Source organism: Acanthaster planci, linkage group LG02 (genome assembly GCF_054643075.1).
Source record: "Acanthaster planci isolate LZ-2023a linkage group LG02, COTS_SCS, whole genome shotgun sequence".
Classification (NCBI taxonomy): Eukaryota; Metazoa; Echinodermata; class Asteroidea; order Valvatida; family Acanthasteridae; genus Acanthaster; species Acanthaster planci.
The window spans coordinates 33,481,721-33,495,228 of NC_141778.1; the positions used below are offsets into that span (position 1 = coordinate 33,481,721).

General features: G+C 41.6%; 1 protein-coding gene across 19 annotated transcripts in view; it reads right to left on the reverse strand.

The window, feature by feature from the left end:
• Positions 1-13,508, reverse strand: part of LOC110988633 (inositol polyphosphate-4-phosphatase type I A-like) — a 69,781-nt gene that overhangs the window by 6,430 nt on the left and 49,843 nt on the right. For 17 of the 19 annotated variants that reach the window (XM_022252353.2, XM_087133252.1, XM_087133255.1 and 14 more), the window contains 13 exons: positions 13,173-13,232; positions 11,928-12,169; positions 10,950-11,007; positions 10,291-10,396; positions 6,393-6,497; positions 5,829-5,940; positions 5,249-5,405; positions 4,134-4,607; positions 3,493-3,681; positions 2,874-2,942; positions 1,448-1,571; positions 890-1,013; positions 147-287 (listed from right to left, as the gene is read on the reverse strand). In XM_022252353.2, the coding sequence (XP_022108045.2) occupies positions 147-287; positions 890-1,013; positions 1,448-1,571; positions 2,874-2,942; positions 3,493-3,681; positions 4,134-4,607; positions 5,249-5,405; positions 5,829-5,940; positions 6,393-6,497; positions 10,291-10,396; positions 10,950-11,007; positions 11,928-12,169; positions 13,173-13,232 (1,961 nt within the window). The remainder of the gene's footprint in view (positions 1-146; positions 288-889; positions 1,014-1,447; positions 1,572-2,873; positions 2,943-3,492; positions 3,682-4,133; positions 4,608-5,248; positions 5,406-5,828; positions 5,941-6,392; positions 6,498-10,290; positions 10,397-10,949; positions 11,008-11,927; positions 12,170-13,172; positions 13,233-13,508) is intronic. The other 2 variants (XM_022252357.2, XM_022252361.2) reach the window with 2 other exon arrangements.

Sequence of the window (13,508 nt, forward strand, 5' to 3'; positions counted from 1 at the left end):
GAGCACTAGTTTGATCTGATCCTGAGGAACACTTTTCAATAGATGTCATTGATCTAGGTATTTGAGGTTTTGCAGACCTCAAGTAAAATGGAAAGCTAACGAGGATTGCATTTTGGCAGAAAGACAGAAACTACACATGTGCTCACATTTCAGCCATTGTCTGTTCCTCATTGACACCAATGTTGAAGAGTGCCGGGTAAACCTTGATGGGTTGTCCGCTCAGAAGCTCCTCTGGTATGGCATCTGTCATGGAGGGCAGTACTGGAATAATGACCACCACACTGGACCTGAGGGCAGGGAGACAGGAAACTATCAAGACCTCCTGGGTCTGCTTCCATGAGACTGTGTCTGAATGTGCTTGGCTACAGCCAGAAAAAACACACAAGCCAAGAAGAATTGATGAAGCCACTTAATGGCCGCTCCCATTGATTCACGTGTTGTTCCAATCACGGTTATGTAATTCAGAGACAGTCTGGCTCAAGCTGAAGTATTAGAATCTGAGTCCAAATCAAGTGACTGTCACCAGATGTAACACACACAAGTTGATGGCAAGTGCTGGACCTGCTAGCCAGTACTTTGCATAGGTAACAGGCACGGCCATGACATACAGTTATGCAACCCAATTTTCCATTGACAAAACCATTACTGTACCCACAGGACTGATAATGGTAAGCAGAGTCTGAAACACACTGGCCTGAATAACAAATTTGCTTAAAATACTAGCACCACTCTTAAAACCTCTATGCAAGTGAGACTTCATCACTACATCTCAGGTTTAAAGCCATCACTCTGCACCAAGTGACATGGTCTCTTGGCCCAAATATGGGGGTAAATACTGGAATATATTAGAATGATTAGTTAGGGAGTGGGTACGCAATTTGGTACTTACCGTGTACCAGTGAGTACTGGCATGGTGTCTGCATCTGTGGTACTGGTCTTGACAATCTTAAATGTGACCCCACCTAGGTCATGGATACCTACTGCAAAGTCTTCCAACATGCCCATCTCATCACCTGTTTAACAGAATACATGGATAAGCAATGAACCTAAAATAACGACACATAACCACCATCCCAGAAACTATATATATTTTTTTAATTTGGGTTTTTCAAAGGTTTTAACTGACAAGATCTATCCACACTACTATGACATTACAGTTAGCTCCATGTTGCCTCACAAGATGACAATTAAAAAAACCCCACCCCAAAACACACTCAAATGTTACACTCATAACACTTCAACTCCTCCAACTCTACCATGCATATTGACGAGACTCTTGGACCATAAGGATTCCTAAAGCTCTCTTCCTTCAACTTTTCATAAAAGCTTACAGGACCTTCAAACCTCACAGTATCACACTTCTCCTCCTGCAACATGTATGAGATCCTCAACCTCACACTGAGCCTCAAAACCCAAGACCCTCACTGTCCCTTCTCAACAGGCTTACCGTGTGTACTGATCAGACCCTCAAAGTGTGCTAAAATGCCCAGAGAGCTCATCTGGCTCATGAAGACCTTGTTGAAGATATTCTCCCTGAATTTGATCATCACACCAGTTACAAGAGCCGTCAACTGCCAGGAAAATGAACAGTACACAAACGCTCAAATTTTCAGACAGTTGCCTCGTGTGCAAATTTACTGACCTCCAACACAGTTCCCGAAACATAAACAATTTAGCAACCATAATATAACTTCTTTTGACTGGCTGTCAGTATTGGTTTTGCCATTAGGAACCAACTTTTCCGGGCAAGAAGTCTTCTTCCTTAACCACTTGCTGCCGGGTTTAATTTGAAGTTGCATGACGTAAAACCGAAGGATTTTCAAGATTTTCCATTTTCACAATTCTTCAAAAAATCATAAGTACATTTACTGGACGTTTACACCCACACAAATGACTGGTGGCTACTTCAATCTAACAGACAACATCTATTGATGCCCGAGTATTTCAGCCAGGCCTGTCACCTTATAAAAAGAGCCAAGATTGTGCAGTGTTACATTAGTTTCTTTCGTTCCCGAAACTGGCACAGAGCGCAGCTGGCGTCTTTTCAACAGCGGCCAGATTAGCATGCAGCTCATCACTGGAGTGCTGGAGCGCTTTTGTCCCCGGTGGTAATCTGCTCGTGCTGAATGCCACAAACAGTGGTATAATCTTTCAAAATAAGGACAGATTTCCTCTGCTATTGACAACCAAAAAATTATTAGCAATTCCCAGCAGCTCGTTCTTTCGTTATACGGCCTAGCTCTTTTGTCCAGCATAGGGCTCCGTAGCTTCATGTATAAAGCCTATGTGCCCGAAACTAGGCACCCCAGCAGGAAATGGTCAACCATAAAAGAGCCGCGGGAAATCCTCACAGTTTTTCTGAAATATCCACATTGCAATTTTTGAGGAGCTGAGCTTTTAGGAACTTTTACAGTAACTCTTTGCGGTCATTTTGACACTAATTTTGTGAAATTCAAAACTACCGTTCTAGCGTAGCCTCCATTTTTCAAAGACAGGTCAGCCAACATTGATTGCTTTTTCCACTGTGGTGTTCAATGCACATGGGCTGGCACATGTGAAGCCATGAACTTCAACTGACCGCAACAACAAAACGATATACGTATCTGACTGATTTCAACTTCACATTTGTAATAAAAAGTGTCTTCACGTGCATAAAAAAAAAACTAGCGAGGTCAACCAAGTTCAGAGGGAGGGGGGAGAATCTGTCTTCACCTGGCTGTGAGATGGGTTGAATAGTCTCTCACAAATAAAATTATTGAAAGTCTCTCTTCAAATTCAAAGAAACTTGCATAATGAACTCCCGACTTTGAGGAAATACGTCTTATAACCACCATAATATATTAAAACCACACTGTTCACATTTGTTGACTTACAGCTTGTGAGAAGACAATATCTCTCCTGCACTGCAGGGACTGCAGGAAACTTAAGTTACTGTGCTCCTCCTGGGAAACAAACAGCAAAGATGATTAACCAATTGACTGCAAGGAAGAAGGCTGTATTTATAGCATGTGACTACAGCATTTCCCCTCAGTACAATTATGTGAGGGGGTGTTGAGGTATTGAAATCACATTTATGAACAGTTCAGAGGTTTCTGATAAATGATTTTAGCAGGTGGAATCAAGAGCAGTGGCAGTAAAAGTGAAAAAGATGACAGTACAAAAAACAAACAAACAGGATCTACAGTGTATCGGGAAGAATCAAATCACTTCCCTTAATAGCAGAATTGGGGACGTACACTTCATTACATTTGGGAGCCAAGGAATATGTTTTATATACTGGTACAGTGTATCTTGTTCACTGTGTCGCCTTCACTGCCAGCCCTCCTTTCAACCTCCAGCCCACACAAACCTGACTTGCCCCTCTATACCCCAACTGCCTCTTTCCTTACCTGTCCAGCTGTGCTACACAACATGTCCCTTAATTCTGTTCCCTGCCCCCTCCTCTGCTCCATCCCCTTGATCCAAATTATTTGACTCCTTTTTTCCTCTCACCTGCATCCTGAGGAAGGCTATGCTGTACTTGGCCTGCTCCTGTACCTGGCTAATGCATTCCTTGAGGTGCTTGATACTGGATTCCACGGCCCCAACCCGCTCCTTTGGGGATGCCGTGTGAGGCAAAATTTCAACTACTTGGCGGATGACATTCATGTACTCTGATAAGTTCTTGATCATCATGCTCGTCTGTGAAATACAGTGTTACATTGTTTTCAATTTCTTTGCAATTCCAAATATAACTCATTCTGAAGCACTCTTGTTAATATCAAATAAATAACAAAGGTCAAGATGCATTTCAGGGTGAAAGAAACTATTTGAGATTGTATTACAAAACTGCAATTATTTAAAGAGTACTAGCCAGAGAAAATGCACAGTATATTCAGGTTTAGTGGATTTAAGAAGACATTACAGAGCAATATGCAGAAAGTCCCAAAAATGTGGACTGAGAAATTTACTGACATTTTCTTAATTCCAGAAAAATATATTAATGACACAATACACAAGGACAGGGATACAACACGAAAGTTACTGAAGGTAAGAAATCTTATGGGATTCAAAATTTTTGTGAAAATCTTTTCAATTACCAAGGAAAACGTCCACAAGAGAAAGGAGAAAGGAAAATAGACGCTAGCACATACCCAAGAGCTTAACATTTTCCCCCCACCACAGCGACTGTTAGTTTCACAGGATGTAACACCGCCGCTGCAACCGACAATGTTAGCACCGGGGGACTTGACAAAGGACATGCCGTCCCACTCCCAGTCCTCATAGGGACTGCGACTGCTGCAACTGCTGCTGCTGACCTGGCTGTGCTGCTGGTGCTGGTGGTTGCTGGTGCTGCCCATGCTGCTGGCTGAGCTAAAGCGATTGCTGTGCAGCGTCAGCTGCAACTCGTCGCTGATGCCACTAGTGCGGCTACTGCTGTTGCCACTGTCACAGGGCGAGGAGGAGCCCTTGGTGGTGGACTTGTCATTACTGTTGGCACTGCTGCTACCACCACTGCTGCTGCCATGGGGAGTCTTAACAGGTGAACCACGGAAGGAGGCATTGCGGTAACTATTGAAGGCTTCCTCCATGAAGTTCTCATTGATGACATTCAGCAGCTCAGTAACCTGAGGTGGTTTTTTAAAAAAAAAATTATCTCTATGGTCAACAAATCACTTGAGACTAACAAACCCAATTTTTCACTTTCCAACCAAATATCGTCCAGGAATTTAGGTTGTGCAGTACAATACAGCACTGTGTCTGAAGGATTAACCTTTACTACAAGGGTACTACCAGAAGGTCACTTGAAAAGTAAGTCTTCAAATACAATACTGAGATGCAAAAGGTCATGTTTTATCTTGAGTTTCCTGATCAGTTTCAACCACTGCTGTATTTCTCTCCGGAGGAAATGCCTGTAGGAAGCAGTACAAGGGCTTTCCAACCTGCACCACTTTAAGAACCCAGCTCTAAATTCCCCAGGTTGGAAAGGGGGTTGTGCAGATTTGGACTGGTGGAGCCTAATTGACCCTGTGGGACTACTGTATCTATCAACTTTCAAAATTGACATTTCCTTGACTGCTACTTTCTTGCATTGAAGTTTCTTTCACTTTTGTCCATACTTCTCTTTTTTGTGTGTTTTCCCCTCATTTATAACCATTCATCAAAACAAATGCTACAGAATGTGGCAAAGCCAGCTGTGTTTGAGATAGCATTTTCTTTACGCAAATGCTGCTATTCAAGGGACATGATTGATTTTCCTCTTAAAGACCTTTTCATTGAGTGCCGCTGTCTTGTTCCTCATGCTCTCCAAACTGACGTGTCTAGCAGCTGATAAGACATCACTCGCCAACCAGTCTATGCTGTTTTTCAGGTCCGAAATCTGACTTAGCGTCTTGGCAGCTTGAAGGGACAAATTTTTGGTACTTCTGGATAGAATTGAAAATGGAAAACACAGTTTTGCTGGCACGATAGGGCTTCGATAACGGCACAAATGTAAGTTCACAAAATTCATGTTTAGCTTGAATTCTGTGAGATTTATCAAGCATCAACTAACTTTGAGTAATGAAGGAAAGAACTGTAATACCCAATGAAAGCGTTTACATCAACCTGTAGTAGAGCAAAACACCATGAAACAAAAAGCAACAAATCAAACAGTTTATGATCAGTACTCCTTTCACTCCAAAATACCACTTGACAAGCAAATTTTCTTGTATGTCCTCACTGTCTTTGTAAATTTTGCTTCACCTTTGCATTCCAGCTGAAACAAGGTTCTCGTATAAAACTATAACTACACTGGTGTCACGGAGCTGTGTCCTTAATAAACTCCCTGTTGACAATTCTACACTCACGATCTTGACTGTTCCTCTGTGTAGTGTTGTAGCATTCTTTTCAATCCACCATGCCTGAATTTCAGAGAATGTGCTGCTGGGGCTCCAACAGTGATCATGTCATACAAGGACTCTGACAGAAAAACAAATTTATATTGAAGAGTCTATGACCAAGTTGGTTATCAAATGGTTAACTTGGAAATTGAACATCTAATCAGTTAAAACAATAAAGTGAATTGATCTGCTGTGGAAACTCTCATACAAGCTATGACTAAAATTTGGACAAGTTTGCCCTTCTGCTTTACATAATAAAAACCAGGGTAGCACCTCACCGGTTTACCTTGGTTCGTCAAGTCAACTGTGACTGATGCAATTTAATCAGTTTTACTATTCGTGAAAACACCTACAAGTAACAGTGTAATTTAGATGTTAAATATACACTACAGCAACTAACATTTTGGTCTGCATGAAGCATATTCAAAACATTAAAAACTGGGCTTGTCGTACTTGTCTTAACCTGTCTCTTTTGTTACTTTTAATTTAGTTGTTTTTGTTGGGGGGATGGATTGACTAATGGTTTAATACCCCTGCAGCCTGATTCCTCCACCCTCAGTCTTTGCAGATGTAGATTGATGGGCACAAACTCCAGCAGTTTATCAGACTTGGCTGTGCTCTTCTTGAACTGGGGGCCTGTCATATGAAAGTTTGTACAACAAACTGTATTAAGCATGACATGCCAATGATGTGCTGCCTGCTAATGCTCTTCTACTATTAAAGCTGGGAATACTACAGTTTTAGGTCACCGTCAACCGATGTAAGAAGCCTGTATCATTCTATTTTGGCAGTAACCAGTGAGGTACTAGTCCTACATTGTTGGGTTCAAGTCCAAGTCAGTTAAATTTCCTTCACTCATCCAAAATTACTGTTTATGAGCAGAGACTGTGTATGACATTAGAAACTACTACCCAATGCAAACAAGCAGTCGTCCAGTCTCCACACATTAATTTCTCTATTGTAAAAGTAAAGGAAGAGAAGAGAGTGGGCAAGTCATGAAGTTGATCTATAAGGAAAGAAACTTGAAGCAAATCACCGCCATCGCCCACGGAAACCCTTTGTTTCAAATATCCGCTCGGAATTAATTTGCCCCAGATGTCCCACCCTGGTCGTAACTCCCCTTCCCTCCCCAAAAAGGTGGTTCTCGTTACACGCTTTCTTCCACACTGCTGACCCGTAGGGCATTTCTGAACATTTCCAGATCCAGTTAAAGGGGGCAAAAGGTGGATCCATGGGGAGTGGGAGGGGGGAATTATTTGCTGTGCAGCCAGGAAAGGGGACTCAGGTCATGGTTCCAACAAACTGGAACATCCCTTGCAGCTGGAATGTTCCCAAACAAGCAGCCACATGATCTACAGGAACATCCACTTTTTGATTTTCCTACTATGCAACAATGCATTACCAGCCAAAATGCCTCGTTGATGTACATGTACCCCGCTCATGGCACTGATTTTTGCAAAGCACATAAATTTGCTAACCAGGCATTCTCTGTCATGTAGCTGAATGAACTAGGGGTCCGCGCATCCTCCCCCCTCCCCCGTGGGTGTCTGCTGAAGTCGACTAATGATGGATGACAATTGCAAAATCATTTCCCTGCCACATGAAATTTGGCATGACGAGAGCTGAGGAGGCAGCACCCATTCATTACTTCAGCTCTCTGGAGAGCTGGTCTCTGGATACCAACAATGAACCATTGCTTTGGGGAATGAGAGGTAAAACAATGAAACAGGCCACGGGAAAGGGAAGGTGATAATTTTCAAGCAGCTGGTTGAACCCTAAGAGAGAGACAGGCTTTATTGGACCATCTTACAGCCAGAGGGCAGAAGGATTCTGCTCTTAACATAGATCTTGGCTGTTTCAGGCCCTATCTTATTGAAACTTGGCATGCATGTACATGTACAGACAGTCATTATGAGTACTTCATCTCTGGAATTCCAGTTCAATTCAACTTTGGGTTTTGTTGTAGTGGTCATTTATAAATCATGGCCTTATGGCATGGCATAGCAGCCCAACAGCACCAAGTACATGTACATCAGTGGGTGAAAGTTACCATTTTGGGCCTATACGTCTTTGAAAAACAGGTGTTTTGTCCAATTCTCATACAGCTGGTGTCAAGTTTTTTTTAAGTTATCACTGAAAAAACTCCTGAAGGCTTTGCATGAACACACAAATTCACTATAACAATATCACAGAAAATATGTGTGAGGAATTCCCCAATAAAAGGTCAGATATATTTTTAAAAATGACACATTCATAAATATGCTTGCCTGTGAGCAATCCAAATTCAGAAAATGGTAGCTGTCTTAAAATGCTCTACAAATCTATGTACCGGTATGTTTCCAACATCTTTCATTATAGAGTGGAATTTTTACCACAAAAAGGGGAAGAGGGATGCACTGCCCACTAAGCAGATTCAATTGTGGATGGATCAAATATTGTGAAGCCAAAACATGATTGCATGTTTCCTTGGATCTAACAAGTCACCATTTTATCTAAAGCAAACAGATGGATAGTTTGACAAAATACAAATTAATTCCCTGGACTTGCTGCGTGGGTAACTATCTATGACGCAGATGAGCACTGCAAGATACAACCCTACATATTTTCTACAGATAAAGGGCAAGACCATTGCAGCCTTGGTCTTTTGGGACAAAAACGCCAGTGATCTCTCCAAAGTCAGTCTGGGGATGAGATATCAACATCTTGACACTTCCTAGAATGCAACATCTGTGCAACCACAGAACTCATGTCAACCAATAGGGCTGCCAATATGTCACCACTAAACTTGGAGCAGAAAAACAGGGTAAAAATCTTTTTTAAAGTGCTTATAATGAAAAAAGGATAAGAAATGAAAATTTGCCCTTCTGCTAAAGTGACTGAAGCACCCTGATTCTGAAATGAAAAATGTGTGATTTCTTTCAAGGTATACCAGACTCCTGTCTTTACAACAAATAAAGAAAATTTCAGATGCACAGTTCTGGCTGAGTTACAGAACCAGAAATAATTAAAAACACATCTTGAATCTAAATTCAATAAAACTATCTGAAGTGACATAGGAAAGGTCTCCCACTTTTCATAAAGGTCACCAACCAAAAAAACAAGTAATAGTACATATCATTTGCTCCCACCAAATCATTAAATAAAAAAGCATGCCCACTTTCAATGTACAAGTCTGAAAAAGTCTATGAAAACTGTCCCACTTGATGAAAACAAGATATCAAGCTGTCACTCTGCTCCCCTGCTCTCATTCCCTGGTATGAGATTCTGTCTGTGATAGTTAGATCCCTTTCTCTTTTTGTTAACCTCTCAAATAATGGCCCAAGTCATCCTTCCTTTCAAGCTAGCTAAAGCCTCCTTTGCCCCACTCTGGTCCAAGGGATCTGCTCCCCACCCTTTACTCTCCATGGGGAGGAATATGAGGTTCCAAATATGATAGGGAGGGAAAGAGGAGGGGGCATACCAGTCCTTGTTCCTATTTTTAGATTTGATGGCAGACAAGGGTTAACACAAGAGACCAATAAATGAGAATTTGGCCTTTCCATGTTGCCCTCTTGGTGGCGCACCGAATAGTGAATTGCCCATATTGGACTACCTATGGGGTGACACAGAGAAATTCTGTGTGGTGCTGGCTTCACAGCTTGTGGACACGACACAGAGTCAGTGCAAACTTTATCTTGGTCCAAACCTGACACAACTGACGGTACTGAGAATGCATGTTTATCTGTGATGAAGTGGGTTTTAAATTGTTCAATCACAAGGGGCACATTTTGGGCCCTCTCGGCCAATAACAGACCTCACCTTCTTCCAGAGGAACTACTTGCAACCCCGCCATTGCTTGTTCCTGAACAATCTCGTTAAAAAGTGCTCTATCAACATGTTCAACCCATCAATAAATCTCATTCAAGAAATGCCAAGGTTGAATTTGCGGGGATGGATGTCATTACCACAGTGTTATCTTAACTTTCTAAATGCAATGATCTGCAGTCTGTATGCCCCTGCTGGTTTCTGAACAATCTTGTTTAAAAGTGCTCCATCAACCTGTTCAACCTATCAATAAATCTCCTTGTGCAAGAAATGCCAAGGTTGAGTTTGAGGGCCAAAATCTAATCTGGGGTTAGGGCAGGGGCTTTGTTGCAATACTGCAATCTTAACTTTTCAAATGCAAAGATCTATAATCCCTTGGGCCATCTGAAATCAATTTATTCTCTTTAAATTACACATATATTTTGATCCCCCAAATGTGATCAACAAAGGCTTCCAAGAACTGTGCCCCCCAAAAATCATCTGTCGGAGGTATATTCCAAGACTACTTAGAAAGCCAAGTTAGAACTGTGGATCCAGACTGTGTGCCAATACATTATCACTAAATTTCCAATGTAAACAGTAGCCCCACCCGTCTGAAGAAAGTATTCCTCTTGGCATGACTGACCTTTCGTCTGTTTACTGAGAAATTCCAAGGATTCGTTATATCTAGCAATCATGGTGACATGCTCCGTCATAACGGCTGATCGGACTCTTTCCCATTCATGAGAGAGCTGCAAATACAAAGGTATGATAAAGGGAGAAAAATGTCTGTGTGAAGGCACCTGTGTGAAGGCAAAATGTTACTAACTTTGGTTAGTTTTTAATAGATGTGTAAGTAATCTCAGCTCTCCCTCTAGAACTACACGTAAACGTAGCATACCAGTGAATGTGGACATTATGAGGGAGAGAACACTCACAAGTACTATAGATTTCTGTTGTTGCAAGATTTGTTTCAGGGCCATCAATTCAGTACCAATTCTGACCACTTAATTTAGTTCGATTTATTCCTGTGTACAGAAATCTGACAAATTGAAACTTGCTACACACATTATAAATATCGGAACACGGTCTGGAATAGCAAAAACTGGTTACCAGTACAAATGTTGTGGTATGCCCCTTGGCTTTGAATGGCTCCCTGCTGGCCTTCTTTTATTACAGAAACTTGCCAAGCAATAGTTTCCATAATGCAGCGCCAAGAAATTGGGCCCAGATCATAAACAATTTGCACCGGCTTGACAAAGAAATAAACAATAATCTTGCACATGAACCAAAAGTATTACTCACTTCCTCAAACATATTTAGTTCCTCCAGTTTCCGTTTCTCTTCTTGCAAATAAATTTTTCTGCAAAACAAACATTGCATAAAATTAAAGTACCTGTGCACTAGGTAACATCCTGCATACATTCAGTGATGTGCATACAATATACATGGACGCATATGTAAACAGTACTACTCACATAAATCATGACAGTCACTGACAATCTGTGTAATTATTTCGGGAGTTTTTGTCAATTAAGGAAAATATTGACAGAAAACAAACTACATGTGACCTGGGGGGATTCTGCCCCACTCCAACTTGGCTGTGTCTTGTTCACCTTTTTGAAACTTGGCATGCATGTAAAGACACTCCTTCTAAATACAAAGGTGACATTTAAACTCAATCGGACATATAGTATTGTAGTTATGTTCATTTAAAGTTCAAAGCTACATGTGTACCAGCCCATGTGATTTGAGCATCACAGTGGAAAAGTATACATTTTGGCAGACCCGTCTTGGAAAAAAATACACACGACCCACGAACGTCATGTCTGATTTTCACAAAATATGTGTCAAAATGACCAAAAAGAATTACTCTAAAAACTCCTAAAGGCTCAACTACTCAAAAAATGCACTGCAGCGATATCAGGAAAAACAAGTTAGGGTTAAGGCCATATTTTGGGGTCATTTCATTTTAGGTTGCAATGCCACAGCCATGAACATTTAGACTCACCCAAACTTTTATAATCTTCTGCAGTTTCTGCATCAGTGTGCTTTATATCAAATGACATCAGTGTAGAGGCAGTTTTTCCAATTTACAAGGAACAGTGTAGATTTATGAGGTAAAAACATCAGGATAGTGAATGACATGATTAACATGTGCACTACAATTTGTGCGCATGCAGTCATAAAATGGGCTCAATGCATTGACTGAAGGGCGGTTGGAGCTGTGCCACTTGATTACACAGTGCATGCATGCAAAGAGCAGACAGGGGTAAAACTCACATAATCTGTTGGGGGATGTAAAAGTTGAGGCGGCTCTCCATCATGGTCTCCTGCACCTGCACCATGGAGGTGCCGTCGCTGTTGGGAAAACGATAGGTCTTATTGCAGGGGTTGCAGCACAGGCTCTTCAAGTAGGCGCTGCGAGCCAGGGAGTGAGCCCGATTCCTCATCATGCCCCCATTAGGGTAGCGGGATGTCGCAGAGGCACTGTAGCCTGACTTTGGGGCATGGGATGGGTACACCTGTTGGATATATTCATAGAGATTTTGAAAAGCCAATAATAGTCACAGCCTGGTTTGTAGTTTTAAAATGTCAAGACTTTCTCTCTGAGCCAGACCTGATAAGAAGTCCTGTTGTCAAGATTAAATGTATTTCTGTCCAAATTCACAGGACCTTGAGCAAGATTTTTGAATAGTTCCTGAAACAAAAAGGGTGACAGTGGGGCAAGAGAAACTTTGAGACTTCTTAAAGAATCACCCATACAAGCATATACATTACAAACTAAAGAAAGGATCTGAGTTTAAGAAGATAATAAGCATGACATTTACGTCTGAACTGCTCTTGAACAAGAAGCCAATTCAGTATTCAAAATGCCCACATGTGCAATGAAGAGCATCATATCGCATTTAGGCCAATCAATACATGCACACAAGATACTTGATACTGAAATCAATTACACATGAACAGGTGGAAGGTTTCTGAAGCCTTATCTTTGCCTAAAGGTGTGGGGCGGGTCACGTTGGCATAGTGATTTTTTCCTTGCCTTCCAACTCTGTGGTCCAGGTTAGAGTCCTGGCCCAGTCCACGTGTGGATTGGGTTTTCAGACCCTACCTGATTCCATGGGTTTTACCCAGAATATTCCTTTGGGGTTTTCCTCCCACCTCTAAAACTGTAACTGCTTCTCATTGTCTCCTCTCTACAGGTTTCTTCAGGATTGCGAGCTTTAGTGCCTAGCTTGCTTTTGAGGAATCCTTGGTGTCATTAACAGAAATAATTCTTAATAATAATAAAAATAAAAATCTCAGCTCTGAATCAAAGGTCGGCAGTTATTTTTGTCAAGACAGGTCACAGGACACACTCAGTCTAACACCTGGGCAGATTGCAAAGGCCAGTCACTGAAAGCAGGCAAAGCCCAATTGTAAGTGACAACCCAGCAACTCCCCCAGCAGGAAATGCCCTGGCTAATTACATATAATACCTTTGGCATGATGCCAGAGTGGAAAGAAGCAGGTTGAAGAGCTTACGTGATTGGAAGGGTTGTCTCTCTTGATGACGGCTTGGGGCTTATCTTCTGCATCATCTAGCTGAAATAAACAAAGAGAACAGAATTAGGAAATAGAGGCATTTGATGGGAGTAAAGCTTAGGTCTTCTGGACAGTCTTACACTGAATGTTTATGCTTACGCCATTATTTGGCTATTTATTTGGCAGCCACTTTCATTGCCATTTTACCAGCTATGGCCATTCTTGAATGAGGTCCTCTTGGAGGCCACTTGGTAGCCAAACTGATGAGAGCTATTTTGTCAAATATGTATGGGCCCTATGCATGACCAACAAAGGGCACAATATTCCAAGAGATGG